The following is a 17831-nucleotide window of genomic DNA, read 5'->3' as shown; positions in this document are numbered from 1 at the left end:
CAGACCTGAGGTGGACCTGGACTTCCAGCCTGAGAGATTCCCCAGTGATCTCCAGGCCTGCTCAGGTAGCCCTGCAGCAGAACATTGAAAGGTGACTTTGGGGCAGTGGGAGAAATGACGAGGGAGCCCCTTGTGGGGAGGAGCCTGGCTCCTCCCTTTCGCCCCAGCCCTGACCTTTCTCCATCAATGCCCTCTGGGGAAATGGGAGGCCCACTGCTACCCTGTCTGAATTTCCTTCACATCACCCTGCAGGGAAGCAGCCCCAAGAGATGCATAAAGCTGTTAGAACAGTGGATTTACAGCCCATCAGTCTCTGCAGACACTGCATTGAAGAGACAAGGGGGGTGGGTCACAAAGCAGCTTTAGGAAACAAATTGATGATTAAGACACTCAGTGGTTTGGGAACAGGAGCCAGGCCCAGCACCCCATTCTAGCCTGTCTCCATTGACTTACAGCCCAGCCCCTATAATGGGGATAAATCAGCTGGCCACCAATTTGTCAGGGCTTCTCTGAGCTTGAGGAGGATTTCGTGGGACAGCCGTGCTGAGCCATAAATTTGTACTAGGAATAAACGTTTCCTTCCCCATGGGGCTGCCATCTGGCTCAAAACTCACTTTCCAGAGCCAAAGCCCAGACACCTGCCAGAAGGAGTGGGGGGCTTTGGGCACCTGAAGTCACCATGTTCTTCCCCAGCCCAGAGCAGCTCCTCCTCAGTCAGGACCTTTCTTTTCCTTCTGGGCCCAGGAATTGCCCTTCTGGGTCTGTCTTCTGTCCCCTAGGAATTTGGGCCTGCAACCCAGCTAGACTTCAGAGCAAGTCGGCTCAGAAAGCCAGGACAGGTAAAGGGGCTTGGAGGAGCTAGCTGCTGAAAGTGTGAGCTCAGAGGATTTCCTCCATGCTTGTTCCAGCTCCTGCTCCCATTAAGCCCTGTCTTCCCAGAATGACAGGGAAGCAGGCTGCCTCAGCTTCTACAGAAAGGGAGTCATACGCTTCCTCTTGGATTTCCTGCTTGTGACAGCTGCACTTGAGACTGCCACCCCCATGTCCTCTGCCTGCTGCAGGGAGATGGGGGTGAGGCCGTGCCAGGACTGCCTGTTACAGAGCTGAACCTTCACAAAAGAGAAGCCAGTAGGGCCAGTATGGCAGCACCAGAGTCCAAGACCCTGAACTAAAGTCACCTTTGCCCCGAGCCTGCTTCCTGGCTATCAGCAAATGACAACTGGACAACAATTTGTCCCTGAAGGCAACCTCCTCAGATCTGGGCCATCCTTTGTCCTCTGAGTGGAGAGTTTTGAGAGGGATGCAGAAAGGACAGGAAGGGGAGTCTGGCCTGAGAGGAAGGTATGCATTTCTTGCCAGGTGCTGAACTGGGCATCATTATTTACTACACAGTAGATTTGTCTGGAAAAGCCCAAGCTGTCATTTCACTGGTGCCACTTAATGATGCTGAGAAGTAATTACCAGTGATTAATTACTTACATGGGCTGCATGTTTTTATTCCAGCCCAATTAAAATGCAACACAAAGCTCTTAGTGCTAGGCCAGGCTGCCTCCTGGGTCCCTCTCCTGCAAATCCCCAACTGCTTGAAGGATCCCAAGGAACCCAGGCTGGCTTCTGGTGGGGCTGGTGCTCCAGGGTGGCATTGGCAGAGCCTTGCAGCAGTCCACATTGGCTGTACTCGGATAAGAAAATTTGGTGGCAAACTAGGGGACTGTAACCTGGGTATCTTGGATATATATACAACCTTGCCCCATGAGGACCACCTTTCTAAGTGGGATAGGGTAATCATCTTAGCATCAGGGTGTATGTATGTCTGTGCCTGCAAGCTAACCAAGGAAGGGTAATGCTGAGAAATTTGGTGAGACCAGTCGCAAACAGAATTCTCTGGGCTGTGTGATTATGTGTGCAGGCATTAGTGAGTGTGTCTGTCTAGAGGAACTTTACAGTGCTGGTGTCCCAGCAACTGAACTTAGCTGCCTCTTGCTGGGTTTAATTCCTCCCTGTGGGTGACTTCTCAGCCACGAGGCTGGGTAGGGCCCTCCCCTTTCTCTGCAGGAGGCTGATGGAGACTTTCTCTCCCCCCCACTCCCCCACCCCGCCTTAAGGTTTCTGGGCAGACCCAGGGGACCAAGAAGGGACCACAAATGGCAAACAGTAAGACTCCCCCGCCCCCACACACTCATGCCCAGCAGGGCCCTTGAGGGCTGGATTGGCCATTGATTGACTTTTACTGAACTTGGATTCCCTGCTGTGGATTTGAAGGCCTCCACCACCACCACCCGGGCCCCATGCCAGTCCTACCCCTGGAGCCTTGTGAGTGGCCATATTAAATAAGATTTAGAAAGTCTCCCACCAATAGATCCCCAGTCCACAATCCCATACCCTGCCAGAAGGACCCAGGATCCTAGGGGAGGAAGTAAAGGGAAGTGGGGGCGGCCAAGGGCCAGGAGAAACCACCTCTGCTCCTGTCCTGATCCAACCTTTCCTGTACCCAGCATAGTAGACTCCTCCCCTAGGGACAGCCACAGCAACCTGGGATCCTAAGGAGCCCTAAAATATAGAAGGAACCTGAGCAAGACAGGAGCTTGCCTGACAGAGCTTCCAGGAGTGGATGGGAGTGGAGGGAGGGTCACAGACATGCCCTGCCTCAAAATAGAGCTGTGTCCTGGCCCCAGCTTTGAAGAGCAGAGATGCCGTTCTCCAGCCTAGCCACAGACCTGCCATCAGAGAGCTGGCATGGCCTCCACATTAATGTGGCCCAGCAGTGACCAACGGCAGCGGCAGATCCACTTCATGTGTGGCCTTCCTGCATCTCTGGGCCCTGCTGCTTAGGACAAACCTGTGCTTTCCTCTGCTCAGCACCTTGGCCCCAGGGGTTCTTCCCAGCCCTTCCTTGGGGATCTAGGGTAAAGCCCTAAGGCACCAGCTCTGCGTGTGCATAATTGCGGTTCCTCCTGGAAGGGGGTCTTTTGGGTTTTGCTCATTATCTCCCCAGAGGTCCAAGAAGAGGACAATTCACCTTTGAAAACAAGGAGAGTCTTAAAACAAGTGTCTTGTCAGAGGTCTCAGCCCAATAGGCCACTGGCCACCAGGTCCAGTTGAGCTGTCAACTCTTCCCCTAAGAGAAAGAAGAAACTCAAGGCTCCGTGGTCAGAAGGGCCCTCTTCCCTTCCTTAGGAACAGCTCTCCACCTTTACCTGTTGACTGCCTCTGGCCATCTCAGGCCCAGCCACCTCATGTGGCTGGCGTCACTTTGCTCTCCTTGTCCTTACCACACAGGTGCAGATGCCCTGCCCCACCCCCATCACTAAGGGGGCTGAGGACCATTCCTGAGGCTTTATTGACTTCCTCCATGACCTCAGCTTGCTGCCCACCAGAGCCCATCCAGGAACCAGGCTCCGCCTTCTCCCCAGAGAGGAAACCTGACTGTTTCCTGTCGCCCCAGGCACTTTCACTTGAGGAGTCATTAGCAGTTTCTGCTCTCACCCTGTCAGTCTGTTCCCAAATCATCAACACAGCTGAAGAGCACCTTCCCCCACAGCCAAGGAAGCAGGGTGGGCTTAGGAAGGAGGCCCTGAATGCTGCCCAGGCCCAAGGCCCACTTCAGGAGCCAGTGTGGGGGTCCTGTTTCTTTACCAAGCTGAGGGCCTACTGGAAGGGGGTAGGGCAAGGCTTGCTGTGGTGGTCTGGAGCACTAGAGGCTGAGATGGCTGCTCCACCCATTTAAGGTGGTGCTAACAGTCTTGTCCCTGAGGCAGTTTGAGTCCCATCAGTCCTCAGAGCTGCAAGGGTCCCAGAGGACTTGGCTGCCCAGAGTAGATAGGAATGACTGACTGAGTATACACTTAGTTCCACCCAGGGAGGCCTAGGAGGAAAGCCCCAGCCCCAACAGGGCAGAGACTTTGGAAGCCTCTATAACTGTCCCCAAAGTCCTCTAGCAGAGAAGGCCCCAAGCTGGAGGCCTTTCCACATATGGGCAGGTGGGCCCTTGAAGGATTAAGACAAATGTGTGGGTATGAATGGAAGCGAGACTGGATTCAAGTCCTGCCATTTATCTCTCCTCTAGCTGAACAGGGGTGAGGGTGTTGGAAGCAGAAGTCTCTGGGTGCTGGTGATGAGAAGGGTGGGGACAGGTATTAGGGTGTCTGGTGTCTGGGAAGTGAGAGCAGGTGAGGGGCTTTTTGCATTGGAGCCCAGCCACAGAGCAGAGGCCACAAGGTGCCACCAGGAACACACTGTTTTGTACCATCCTGGCTTGTTTCAGCTGGATGCAGAAAGTCCTCTCTGTTTCATTCGGGTCTGGGGGCCTTGGTTCCCTTTCTAGTGGAAGAACACACTCATGCCACACACTGAAGGCACACACACTGAAGGCAGACGTGTGGGCTCTGGGATATGACCCAAGGAGGTTTCTTATTCACAGCATCTGTGTCCTTCAGCTGCTTTCTGAGACCACCCAGGGGTCTTTATGTCCCCTGAGAGGCACCATCTCAGTGATGGCGTGGTAATTTTACAAGGGAACAAAGGAGACCTTGAGAGGTACTTCTTGACCGAAGTCAAACACAAGTGAAAAGCAGTCAGGCAAGAGGCTCCTTACCTAAGCTTTTCCCACTGCCCAGTGCTGCCTTTTCCCTCCAAGACACTCAGTTAGTGCCAAGGTGCCTCTGGGAGAGCCCTAGGGCCAGGCTACCTGTGTTTCAACTACTGGTTCCCCTACTTGGGATCAAGTTCATACTTGAGTTTCCTCATTTGTAAAATGGATAATATACTTCCTCAGGGTTTTTGTGAGGGTTAATTGAGTTGATATTTGGAGATCGTTTAGAAGGACGCCTGGCACTAGAAAGCATGTAAGTGTCCAGCTGACACTTGAATCATCCCCTGTTCTGTGTATGTGTCTGTGGGACCCCATGTGTGGTCTGGTCCCCCGTACTCCCCACTCCCTTGCTGCTGCTCAGCTGGAAAGCCACTTCCCTCCCCTGCTCTGACAGGCCTCAGTACTTGGATAATCTCCTGGCCGCAGGATTGGACTTGACGCGCTGTCACGTCGAATCAGCTTCTGAGCCACTGCAGCGCTGACAGCACAGGACTTGGGGAGGGAAGGGAGGGGTGGCCCAGCTTCTGAGCTGAGATGGGAGCAACCTGCTTTGCTGGAAGTGAGGAGGGTGGAGCAAAGGAAAGCTGCTCAAGAAAGTCCTTCTTGCACAGTGAGGAGCCCGGGGTGGTGGCTTGGAAGGCCTCTGGAGTGCCCATGGCCTTGGGCCAGGTGGGAAGGCCTGGAGAATTGAGCGACCTGCAGAGCACTGTGGGAAGGGAGATGGAGATCTGGGACACTGGAGGTGGCCTAGTGGGAAGCCCAGAGCCAAGGTAGTTCATTAGAGGGAGTCTTCACACTCTGGTACACATGAGGACCACCTGGGAGCCTGGTTTTCTTTTTGATTGAGTCTCTGGGATCCTTCTAACAGATTCTAATTTGGTGAGCCTAGGATAGGTCCCAGGATCTTGCATTTTTATTGAGCTCCCCAATTGCTTCTGCCAGAATCTGAGAACTGCTGAGCCAACCTTCCCCCTCAGAGGTAGTGGGGTTCCAGGGACTCAGCTCAGAGTGATTCAGGTGCCCCACAATGACCCTCACACTCACCCAGGGTTACCCCTTTGCCCAAAGCCCTTCTCCTGGTGCCTCTGACATCCCTTTTCCCTCCTCCTGTTTGCTGCCCACACATGTAGGTCTGGGCTCACTATGAGGAGCAGCCAGTGGAGGAGGTAATGCCTATGCTGGAGGAAAAGGAGCGATCCGCCAGCTACAAGCCTGTATTTGTGACCGAGATCACCGATGACCTGCACTTCTACGTGCAGGATGTGGAGACAGGTGAGTGACCCAGCACCACTGGCTTTCAGCTCCCGCATGGCCCAACCATCTCAGGGAAGGGAGCCCCTCTTCAGCAAGAGGGAGGAGAACAGCCCAAGGTTCCAGGAGTCCCCCTTGCAGAACTTATGCCTGTCCCACCCCACCCCCAGCCCCCTGATTCATGTCAGGAACCCACAAGTGAGCCCTGGAGTAGACAGGGCAGGAGGCAGGAATGGCAAGGCTATGCAGGTCCTCTGAGGACGGGTGAGATAACAGATTTGTCTGGGTGGTGCTCTGAGACTCTTAGGTAATGGTTTTGCTCCCAGACACCCCTGGCTGGGCTGAGCATGAGGATTTGTAGCCCTCAAAGTCTGTCAGAAAGCAAGGAGCAAATCATCTATATGTGGTCAGGAAGCACCAGCCGGCATGGCATGTTTCAGCCCCCACCCCTAACTTCCCAGGGAAGGTGACAGCCTGGCTTCTCCTTCTCCAGAGGTTAGCATAGCTGGAGTGGTGGCTAGTTTCCATGGCAACAGGCAGGCTCTAGGGGAAGTCATCCCCTGACAGTCTTTCTGAAGGACCCTCTCCTCCCTCCTGTCCTTGAGGGCTGCATACTGTGGCCAGTCCCCTAGTCAGAGACCTCAGGCGTCTGGAGGACAGAGGGTCGTAGAGATGGCTCTGGCAGCAGCTGGCCTCACTTTCTATCTCCACGCCTTTACTCTCCTGCTTCTTCTCTCCACCCCACCCCACCCCCACCCCCATGTTGGGAGCAGAGGAAAGGCTCTTAGAACTGCCTCTGGGTCCAAGCAACCAAGTGCTTGTCAGAGGAAGCTATAGATGTCACTGACGCCTTGCATGAGCAACCCGAGAGATATGGGATGTGGCTCTGCCCCACACCCAGGCCCACTCCAGATTGCCAAGAGTCTCGTCTCAGCTACTTCCCCTCTAATGACATTTTCTAGGCAGCTGGTTTTGTGGCAACGTCATTTCACCAAGAAAAACTTGACCATTCTGGCCTTGAACTGACTCTGCTTGGGAAGGAAACTTGCAGGGGAGGGTAGAGATGTAATAAGTCCTCGAGATTAGGTTCTCTTGAGGTTGACCACAGTCCTGGTGAAAGCTGGCCCAGTAATCTCCTTGGAAATGAACCCAGGAAGTGGCCAGCCTCCAGGTCTGGCTTGTGTGGCAGGGAAGACCCAGTTTTGTGGTGTCGTCTAGGGAAGAATCAGAGTTGTTCATTAGCCAAGGAGCCAGGCCCTCAGAGACCCTGTGGGGAGAGGAGCTCAAAGTAGACCCTGCCTAGGACAGACCAGTGCCCCAGCGGGCTTACCTGGAAAGGACCTGAGGTGCATAACAGCTGGCTCTGAAGCCTCCAGGGGGCTACCCTTGAGAGAGAACAAGTCTTCCTGTGACTGCCCTGGCATAGTAAACCCCATCTCTTGTCTCTGGCTGCTCCAGGAAACCAGGATACTAAAGGGAATGTTATCTGAGAAGGAAAATAAGGAAAAAGAGAAAACCACATGTTCAGGGCATAGGGGGAGACGAGGGAGTGAGGTGCTTCTTGGAATGCCACCTGGATTGGGTGGGCTTCAGAGGAGACCCTACTGCCCTCAGGCAGCTCCATAAAACTCATGAATTAAATAAACCCCAGTTTCCTAGGCTCCCTGTTAGGGAACCTTCTAGCTCCTTGGGGACATCCTCTTTTTATTCTCCCTTCTCTCAATTAAAGCCCACTTTCAGAAAGGATCTGATGAAAACATCGACATAGGCTGCAAATAATCAACTGGGCTCTGTGTTAGGACATCCCAGAGGGCTTCACCTATTCTCAGAGGGCAAAGGCCTACTTCTCTGGCCTCAAAACAAAAAAATACAAGAAAATAAAAGTAGAGCAAGTAAGGGAGAACCTGTCAGTGTAGAGGCTTCCTCTTAGTCTGTGGCATGGCTCTACAGAGGCCTGGCCTCTGGGGAGGGGAGGGATTGCCACTACCTAAGAGTCCCTGTGCTCACACTGAGCTGTGTGACTATTGGGACTGCAGCTGTGCAGCAGCCTGAGAGTGGACATGTGTCTTTGTGTGCCTATGCAGAGATCATTTTCAGTGCAGTTGAATTATTAAGCACCCTGCATGCATTGGGGATTCTCCTAGGTCTTGTGCAAGTAAACAGAGACAAGTGAGCTATGCGCTGTGCCCTGAAGGAGCGTACAGTGTAGTGGCAGAAACATAAACACAGACAAGGAACATACAGGGCTGATGGTAGCAAGCGTAAAGACAGTAAACGTGTTCCACACCCATTACAGCTTGGCCTCAGGCCCTTGAGAGAGAGAGGTCCCACACTTAAGACCACATGTCCACAGCCCAGTCCTCAACTCTGAGAGAGAAGGGGCAGCAAAAGTCTGAGGCAGAGCTAGAATCAAAGCCAGAAGGGACACAAAGTGAGAGGCCACAGAGGACAGATACCTACCATGGTGGGGGCAGGGAGGGTGCAGCAGGAGCAAGCTAGAGAGGGATACTGAGGAAGTCTTAGATGTCAGACTGTCACAAAAAAACCTGTAGACAAGCAGCAGGGACCACTGACCCAAGGCCAGAGTGATGAAGGCGATACAGAATAGGGACAGGGACTTGTTCTCCCCCATTGAAAGGAGGCACGAGGGTGGGAGGCAGTGGAAGTTCTGTTCAGCACGGATCTCACAAAGTGACAAGGGTCAGAGCAGCCCAATTTGAGTAGTTGGGGCTCTGGACCCTGTTCCTAATTCTTACCCCCATTTTTCATGAATGGCTCCAATTACGAGTCCTCTTTTTGTCCAGGGCTTTATGGGACCCACCCTTCATCTCTTCTGTTGCCCCCAGGAGACATTAGACAGAGGGGCTTCTGTCACACCTCTGTGACCTAGGCCAGGATCTGGCCCTTACAGGAAGGGGCCCAGTCTGGCCAGCTCTGACTCTGGAGAAGTCTGCTTGGACTTGGCCTTGCTCCCATCCACTCCCTTTCCCATTGGTCCTCACTCAAAGCCCAAGCACATTTGAGGATTCCCACGGTCCCGGCCTGTAGATTGGAAGACTGCATTCCTACAAGGGCCCAAGTGTCCCACGTTTGAAGATGGACAGCATGAAGCATCTTAAGTGGGGACTACAGAGGCCCTGCCTGGGCTGGGGGCAATCAGGGCTGTTGTACTCTCCAGAATTTCATACCCTGCTTAGTCCCAAGATGAGGCTCCAGCGAAACATGGCAATTGGGACCCACTACCTTCTTCCTCCTATAGGCACCCAGCTGGAGAAGCTTATGGAGAACATGCGCAATGACATCTCTAGCCATCCCCCTGTAGAGGGCTCCTATGCCCCCCGCCGGGGAGAGTTCTGCATTGCCAAATTTGTAGACGGAGAATGGTAAGCCACCCAGACCAGCAGGGCACAGAGCCTTGACAAGGAGGGAAGCAGTGCTGTCCTGGGGCACAGACCTGTACAGCTACAGCTGAATTTCAGCTGTTGACCTTAGTGTCTGCCTTCCACTGGGTTTTTAGCAATGGTGTCCACCAGCTCTTCAGGGTGTCCCTGTGAGTCCCTACAGTCCAGCCAGCCTGTGGAGGATGAAGTGGTGTCCCTCCCTCTCTCCTGGGGAATGCCATGTGGGTGCACTACCCGGCTGGCTGGAATTCTCCATCACAGCCCTCATCCTCACAGAAAGAATGATGTCACAGGAGTGAGGCGGAGGCTGGTTCACATTGAGCCCAGACCAGCCGCCTGACCCTCCACCTCTGCTGTCTGGGACATGAGCTATAGCACTCACAGGCCAGAAGAAGGTCACGATGCGTGATCTACCAAGGGTAGGGCCCATGGCCTTCCTAGGGTGACGAAGTGACTTGGATGTGTTCCCTGCTGTGGCCTCCCAGACAGATCTGCCAGCTAATTACAGCTGCTGTTTAGTGTGCTGGGTTTAAACAGCAGACATCAATCTAGTCATTAGTCTTGTTGCTTTATGCCCCAAGGACACATTAATCTGCTCCACATGCTCCCTTCTCCCTCCTGTGCTCCCAGCTCTGCTTTGACTCCATTAGATGGTGTCCACAGCACCCTGAGGCTGGGCTTCCATAGAGGCTGGGAGCTGCCCTCTGCAACACCAGGAGATCCTGGGCAAGGAAATGCTATGTCTGCAAGCTCTGGGGGGAACCAAGCTCCAGCTTCCTCAGGGCTGTCCCTGGAGCTCTGCCTATGATGCCATTGCAGGTACCGTGCCCGAGTAGAGAAAGTTGAGTCTCCTGCCAAAGTCCACGTCTTCTACATCGACTATGGCAACGTGAGTGATGGGGGCCTGCAGAGGAGCAGGCAAGGGAGGGACCATCACACACAGAAGTCCCTTAGGCCACGTCCATCTGATCTCTCAGGGTCCTTCTAAGCACCTCTGCTGTTCATATAACAGGCCTGGCCTGAGTGACCAGGCAGAAGGGTGTCTATGGCCAGAGGCTTGCAAGCACAAATAGGTCCCACCCTGACCACCCCTACCAAGGATGAGAGCCTCGCCGCCTCCGTTCTTCCCCTTTTGCCCAACCCAAAGAGGAGCCCAGGCCTCTGCCGCAGAGCTTCCAGTCCTCCTGCTGAGCCAGGCTTCTTCTTCTGCAGATCCCCACACATCTCCAAGCCAGCTGCCTGGGGACAGTCACAGGACCGAGAGCTTGGTATCCCTGGGAGAAAAGGCTCTCAGGCTGGTCCTGGGAGTCTGAGAACAGTCTGGGTGCATTTCCTGTAGACTCAGCAGCAGGCAGGAGAAAGGGTATCGTCAAGGAACTTGGTGCTTCTGGGGTGTGACTGTGGTCATCGACTTTCCTCCCGAGCCCTCCTCAAGGACTGGCACGGAAGATCTGCTACAGAGAGTCCAGAGCTGGGCCATGCTCCCCACTTGTCACCTGGCACACACAAGGAAGAGATCTTGCCAGACTGGGGTGACCTCATCCCTCTAGGCCAGAACCAGGGGCAGACCCATGTACTGCAGGGGCCCTGTGTCAGTGTGCTCCCCAGCACACCTCCATGGTCCATGAAGTAGTAGTTAGGGAGCTCCACAGAGGGAAGAGCATTGGAAGGAACAGTAAAGTCCAGTTATCGCCATGATTATACTCATGGGAGCCACCCAGGGTGCCAGAACCAAGCCCAGAGTGAGAGGCAGGAGTCACAGCTTCCCCATTGGTTGCCGGCACAGCAGGACGTGTTTTTCCAGGGCTTACCAGCCGTGTGTGTGGTAAATGGAACCAAGTTGTGGGGCCAGCAGGGAAGGCCCAGAGTTGGAATTCCCAGAGGGTTGTCCTTGAGAGCCAGGGGGCATTGCATGTGTTATACTGTTGGCCCGGTGCTTCCTTTGCAGAGAGAGATCCTGCCATCCACCCGCCTGGGGACCCTGCCCCCTGCCTTCAGCACTCGAGTACTGCCAGCTCAAGCCACAGAGTATGCCTTTGCCTTCATCCAGGTGCCCCAAGATGTGAGTCTTCCTCCTTTCAAAGCAGACTGTCCCCTTAGCAACTGCCACAGCCTTCCCAGGCTGGCAGGAAGAGATGAAACAGTGAAGAATGGTCTGTTAGTGATAGGACTCAGAAAATGGGAGTGGGACTGTGGAAACTGGGGGGAGGAACCACAGATGAGGTGACATCAGCGTTTCAGCTTGGTTTAAAGAAATGGGGAGGCCTGAGGAGCTAGGATGCATGGGGACGAAGACTAGGCCACCACCACAGATCCTAGGGGCCTAGTGGGCAATGGCAGGAGATGAGAAGGGAAAGGTCAGTGAGGGCCTGGGTACTATGGTCTCTGTCACCCTGACAGTTTGTTCTCTGTATTGTGGGTGAGAGGGGAAGTGGCAGCATTTTCAGCCAGAGCGTGACATGATCAAATCTGTTTCTGAAAGTTAGTTCTGGTGGCTTGTGGATGGGAGAGACTGGAAGAAATGGTGGGGAGACCTGTCCAGGCTAGAGACAGTGACAGCCACACCAAGGCCATCAAGTTGGGATATGGAGGAAGGCTGGACAGGTCTTAAACACATAGTCACATCAGAGGGAAGAATCTAGGACGCAACTGGATTTCCCATACGTGGACATGTTGCTGTTGGCCAGGAGGAAGGAAAAGAAACTGCCCTCTAGGTGGATACATGGTTTTCCGTATGGAAAAAAGATAAGACCTTGAGTTCTGGGTTTGAGTATTAAGACCACCGGAGCGTGTGAGACTGTGTAGTGAGTATGTGGAAGGTGTGGTGGAGCAGGGAGAAGCTCTGCAGTATGCGTTCCACCAGCTGAGGACAAGGAGGCAGGGGCAGACGTGCGGCAAGAGGGGAAGACCTGTGCTCAAGTCATAGGTGGCCCTCAGTTTCCAGAATGGGAGAGCCAATGCCCACTCCCCAGGGAGCTCCAGCAGACTGGACTTCATCTTTGAGGAGGGCAAGAGTGTGAGAACAGCGTGGCTGGTGCTGCCATCTGAGGCAAGGTACTGGAAGCAAAGGGGAAGGTGGGAATCAGCACAGGTAACTTTTTCCTGTCTTCATAAAATGTGCTGATGGGAAAAAGAGAGACTACAGAAGATACTGAGGGCAAGTATTACAAAATGAGTGAAGGGCAAGTCCAGAAGGGTGGGAGACCTGAGGGTGGCAAGTGCTCAAGATGCCAGTGAAGACAAAACCAGGGATTCGGTGCAGTCACTGCTGCAGCAAAACACTGCGGAAGGTAGGAGGTGGAGGGCCAGGGCAACAAGTAGGGGTTACGTGGGCAGGAAAAGACACTTTTCCTCAAAGCCACAGGACAGGTAGTTGGGGGCCTGAGAGTAGGAGAAAAGGATGGCTTGAACACAGATGCTTGCAGTGAAGGAAAGGGGGTTCTTCCTGTCCAGTGCCTGTTCCCTTTGATGGGACCCGACAGGAAAGGCACCAGGCCCCTGCTGACCTTGTGTTCTTGGGGATCGGTGGAGGATCAGGGCCCAAGTGGCTGCTCAATTTTCCTCCACCTTCCCACTAACCTGGCTGGGTCCCTTCCCAGGAGGATGCTCGCACAGACGCCGTGGACAGCGTGGTCCGGGATATCCAGAACACTCAGTGCCTGCTCAATGTGGAACACCTGAGTGCCGGCTGCCCCCACGTCACCCTGCAGTTCGCTGACTCCAAGGGCGACGTGGGGCTGGGCCTGGTGAAGGAGGGGCTGGTCATGGTGGAGGTGCGCAAAGAGAAGCAGTTCCAGAAAGTGGTAAGTTAGGTAGAGGGTGTCCCCGGCACCCCACCACCACCATCACAGATGAGGGGACTGGGGGCTGCACCTAGAGCCCCCAAAGAAGTGGGGGATCCACCACCGTGCTGGTCCTGCTGGGGAAAGATAATGGATTTGGGTTTGTTGGGGTTGTTTTTTTTTTTGTAAAAATCTAATTACATCCCAAATTAATTGGCTGCGGACTTGGCTGAGAATGCAAACTGGAGCGGAAAGTTTCCCTTTGCATGTACCCCCAGGTGACAGGCTGGGAAGCCTTGCCAGGGGTAAGAGAGGGTCAGAGCCTATCTCACTGTCTCTGCTGCTCTCTTACTTTTCCGTAGTGCACAACACCCAAGTCCCAGCACCCAGGGCCACCCAGAGTCAGAGTTGCCCAGGAGGCAACACCACAAGGACTCTCACAACACTTCTCAAAGGCCTCAGCACCCCTGGAAAGGCCCTAGGACTGGGAGCCTGGGAGCACCAGCGCTGAGGAGATGGGAAAGTCGCCCTTGGAAAGCTGGGCCTCCCGTTCATGAGATGGGCACTTGCCTTGCTGCCTCATAGCTGGACGTTGGTCAGGGCAGTGAATGCCTGGGTGCACCCTGTTCTGTTCCCTTATTGGTTGTTACGGTTGGGCTCTAGATGCTGGGCAGCCCCTCCACGCAGCACCACATGCGTCTGAGTCCCTCCCTGACCTCACACCAAGCACCAGCCAGGTCCCCTGCAGCATCACTACCCAAGACTGGACCTGAGTAAAAGGCAGCAGGTGGTGAAGCCCAGGTCCTCCCCAGACTCCTCAGAGACGCAGGTGGAGAAGCCAGATCCCCAACCTTTCCTCGCTCATCCCACCACTCTCCCCTCAGTGCCTCCGGCCATGTAGCATGCTGGTGGCTGGTGGACCGTGGCACTGGTTATGCACATCGATGCTTTCTGGAAGAAGATAACGGGTGTGGATTGCTACCATGTCTCCAAAAAATGTGACCCATCCCATCCTCCCCTCAGAGACCTCCAGTTTCCTCACATGGCTTCTAAGAGTTTAGCTAGTTTCCCTGTAGAATTGGAGATCGTAATGTCCCTGTATGAAGCTACCCATAAGGTTTCTGGTATCTAGAAATTTCTTTTGCCCCAGTTCCTGAGGCAGACACCTACCACATGTTCATTCATTGGTTCATTTTCTCAGCAACGTTTATTGAGGGCCTCCTCCCATGTATCTGTGAGAGGGGACAACATTGGCCCCAGGGAGCTTACATTCAAGCATGAGGAGACCAAAAATGAGTAAACAGAATGTTAAGAGACAAATACAGGGAAAAAGAAAAAATTTGGGGCTGGGGTTGTGGCTCAGTGGCAGAGTACTTACCTAGCACATGTGAGGCACTGGGTTTGATCCTTAGCACCACATAAAAGAAAAGAAAATGAAAAAGAAAAGAAAAAATGGAACTAAAAGGATCAGGAGCATAAGAGGGTATAATTTTAAATGGGGTCATTTGAATCTGTATTTAAAAGATGGTATTTTATCCAAAGACTTGAGGGGACAGGATAGATAGCCAGATGGACCTCTGTGACTGTGCTTTGGTGCTTACTCTGGTAACTGTGACTCCTGGAGGGCTTCGAGCACCTGAATGGCATGGAGCTGACCAAGCGTCAGAAGGCCCCTGTCCTGACCGCTCCCTTCTTTCCTGTCCCTCAGATCACAGAGTACCTAAATGCCCAGGAGTCAGCCAAGAGCGCCAGGGTGAGTTCTTGCCTCGGCCCCCCAGGGCATACTGGGTTGAGAGGCTTGGCCCAGTGGGTCCCAGCAGGTCCCACACCCTGAACAGACGTTCTCTTTCCTCACAGCTGAACCTGTGGCGCTATGGGGACTTCCGAGCAGATGACGCCGACGAGTTTGGCTACAGCCGCTGAGGAGAACCGCGCCTGGCCCCCAGCACCGCTCACGCCATTACTCTTCCTCACCAGGAGAGTGTTCCAACTCCAGACCTGGGGGGAGGGGTGTAGATTGGTCCAGCTTCGCTTCTACGTATGGAAATGTCCCATAGAGTGACATCAGGGCTGGGGGAGGAGGGTAGCCTGAGGCTTGCTGGGGACAGGCCATCCTCCTCTGGGATGACAGCACTGCTGTCCACAGTCTCTCCCAGCTGATTTTATATTTTTATTTGGGGGTTTGTGGTTTTTTAAAAAATTGTCCTCAAATCAGGAAGAAATATGAATGACTTTGTCCTAGTGAAGGGGGTAATCCTGACGCCCAAGGCCAGCTGCCAGCTGGCACCCGCCTCTACTCCAGACTGCCCTTCCCCAGCTCTGTCCAACTGTTGATTATGTGATTTCTCGGATACATCCACTCTCAAATGCCAGCGTGTCCACATCTGCCCCTTCACCAGCCCATTCTGTATTTAAAGCTTTCAAGGCCCAATAAAATAGTACCTGCTGTCTGCAGCCCTCGCTGTCATGCCAAGAGCCTGGGATCTTAGCAGCCCCAGCCAGGAAGAGACTGGGATACCCAAATGACCCCCAGCTAATCATCCAAATGCCTAGCCACGACCCCTGAAAGCACAGTCCACTGGGGAAGCAAGGCAGTTCACAGGGTCCCCAGCAACTCCTGGGGCCTGGTGGCCACCACTAGCAACATGACCTTCACACAGAAGGCTGGACATCCTGTTGATTCATTGTGTGTGCCTGCCCTCAGGGACCTTAGAGATTCAGAGAATCTTGGCTAGCATACCCAGGCAGGGAGGTGCTGGCTGTACTATGGCAGGTCCTGCTTGAGCCCCAGCAAGGATCCCAAAAGGAATTAGGTGACAAGTGAGATGAGTTCCCCAGTTCCTGCTGGGCCTGGTACACAGTCCATTAAGAACAAGGCCTACTTGTCCTTCACTGGAGAACAGCCCTGGAAAGACAGGCTGCTCTAAGAAAGGTCCAGACCCCTAGCAGGAAGACCTGTGTGCTCCATGCCAGCTTCTGTTCTGTCCTCAGGCCAGAGCCGACCCAGAGCCGTTCTCACCCATGAGGGACAAGACCCACTAGGGCAGCCATATGGTGTGCAGCGAGGACCCCATCACAAGCAGTGAATGCCAGGGAGAAAGGTAGAAGTGTGTGTGTGTGTGTGTGTGTCAGAGAGAGACGAGGTCAGCACTCAGCGCAGCCAGTGTCCAGTCCTGCCCATCTTGGACATGAACTCTGGTGAAACCTGGCATCAGGTTTTCCCTGCTGCCCCAGAGAAGTGGTCCTCTAGCCGTAGGGGTGGGAGTGTCAGTGCAGGTGGTAGTCCTTACTGGCCAGCTGTCCTCCCAAGCCACGGTCCTGTCCAAACACTTGTTCTGGACACAGTTTACATGGGCTTCTCCCTTTAAGCTAGAAAGGTGAGTGCCTCTTGGACTCCGGGTGCCCATGTAAGGAGAGAGGCAAGAGTGAGGAGGCCCAGGGAGGGGTGGCGGGAGAAGTGTGCAGTTGGTTCAGCTCCAGTACCCACCACGTTTCCCCTTCTCTCCTGGGCCTCATGTTTCTGCCTGCAGCCCCACGGGGCTGGTCAGAGTGAGTGCTGCGCTCCTTGAGTCAGATCCTTCACGGCTCAGTGAACTGCGTTTCCCATGACTGTGTACCCCTTGGGGTCCACCAAATCAGCAGGAGTGCGATGGTGACACGTGTGATCTCTTCATCATGCCCGTTCCTGGAGAAGCCGTCCTGCCCCCAGCAGGCAGGTACACTCTCACCATGACCTCTCATTTTATTCTTGTCCACGGAAAAGCAAGTGCCCATCTCACTTTCTCTTTACCTCCAAGGTGCTTACCAGTAAGGCCAAGAGGTAGGGTGCTGAGTATTCACAATGAGCACCCTCGGCAGAGGGGCAAGATGCCAGCCCACTCTTCTGGAAAGGGTCTGAAATCATCTCCCTGTCGTAACAGTTGCCTTGGTTACCTCTGCACCCAAGGATAAACCCTCCTTAGTTTTCCAATTGAAATTATGCTTGGGCCTTCCCACTCCTTATTTCCTTTCCTTCTTCCAAGGCTGCTTTAGACAAAGGTCAAAGCAGTCGCCAGGCAGGATGGCTCTGCCACTGCTTACCTGGTGTGAGTCCAGCGTGGTGTTCTTCTCTCTCCTCCGCAACTGTTGAGTTCCTAAGATTTGTCCTGGGCGGGACTGGGACCAGAGTGAAGCAACCCACTGCCAAGGGTACAAAATTGAGAGAGACACTCAAATGGTGTGTGTGTGTGTGTGTGTGTACATACGTTTGTACACGCGCGTGGCATTTTCTGCCTTCATCCCAGCTTGTCCACTCAGTGTCAGCACTTGGAAGTAGCACCAAAAGAGCCTCTGCAGGTTCTTCCCCAGCTCCTTGAGCTAAAGAACTTGCCCCTTGACCTCAGGATCATGGGTTCTGCTTCCTGCCCCCCTTTCCTACTGAACAGCAAAATCATCCACACGTCCATGCCTGCACCTGGCAGGGATGAAAACCCAGAGAGCACCCAGCACAGGGTCCAGCAGTTGCCAAGGCCCCTTTTAGGCTCTCAAGGGCATGTGGACTAGGCAAGGAGGCTGCAAATGCAGTGCCTGGAACATCAAGGGACTGAGCCCCTGGTCCAGGTGGCTGGGAATGTGTCCCAGAGGAAGAGGGGAGATGGGCCAACCAAGGGCAGGCTTTGGGAGATGCTGCGTCTCAGGCTGATGGGGCAGAGCCCAGGGTGTGGGGTGAACCCCAGGGAGGCACTGATGCTGGAGACTTCTCCCAGCCACCCTCTTACCTCTCCCTGCTCCGTGCAGGACAGGACAAGGCAGGCAGTGGGGGAAGGG

The 17831-nt window shown here is 54.1% G+C and overlaps 1 protein-coding gene across 1 annotated transcript in view; it reads left to right on the top strand.

Moving 5' to 3' along the window:
* SND1 (staphylococcal nuclease and tudor domain containing 1) overlaps positions 1-15479 on the top strand; it is a 421454-nt gene extending 405975 nt beyond the window's left edge. Inside the window, exons 18-24 of the mRNA XM_079151650.1 lie at positions 5722-5863; positions 9102-9225; positions 10063-10132; positions 11192-11305; positions 12843-13046; positions 14734-14778; positions 14883-15479. Coding sequence (XP_079007776.1) covers positions 5722-5863; positions 9102-9225; positions 10063-10132; positions 11192-11305; positions 12843-13046; positions 14734-14778; positions 14883-14948 — 765 coding nt within the window. The 3' untranslated portion in view covers positions 14949-15479. The remainder of the gene's footprint in view (positions 1-5721; positions 5864-9101; positions 9226-10062; positions 10133-11191; positions 11306-12842; positions 13047-14733; positions 14779-14882) is intronic.
* The last annotated feature ends 2352 nt before the right edge of the window (positions 15480-17831 follow it).

The sequence above is a fragment of the Sciurus vulgaris genome, assembly GCF_902686455.1.
Source record: "Sciurus vulgaris genome assembly, chromosome: 8".
Taxonomy (NCBI): Eukaryota; Metazoa; Chordata; class Mammalia; order Rodentia; family Sciuridae; genus Sciurus; species Sciurus vulgaris.
This window is presented reverse-complemented; position numbering and strand designations above follow the sequence as displayed.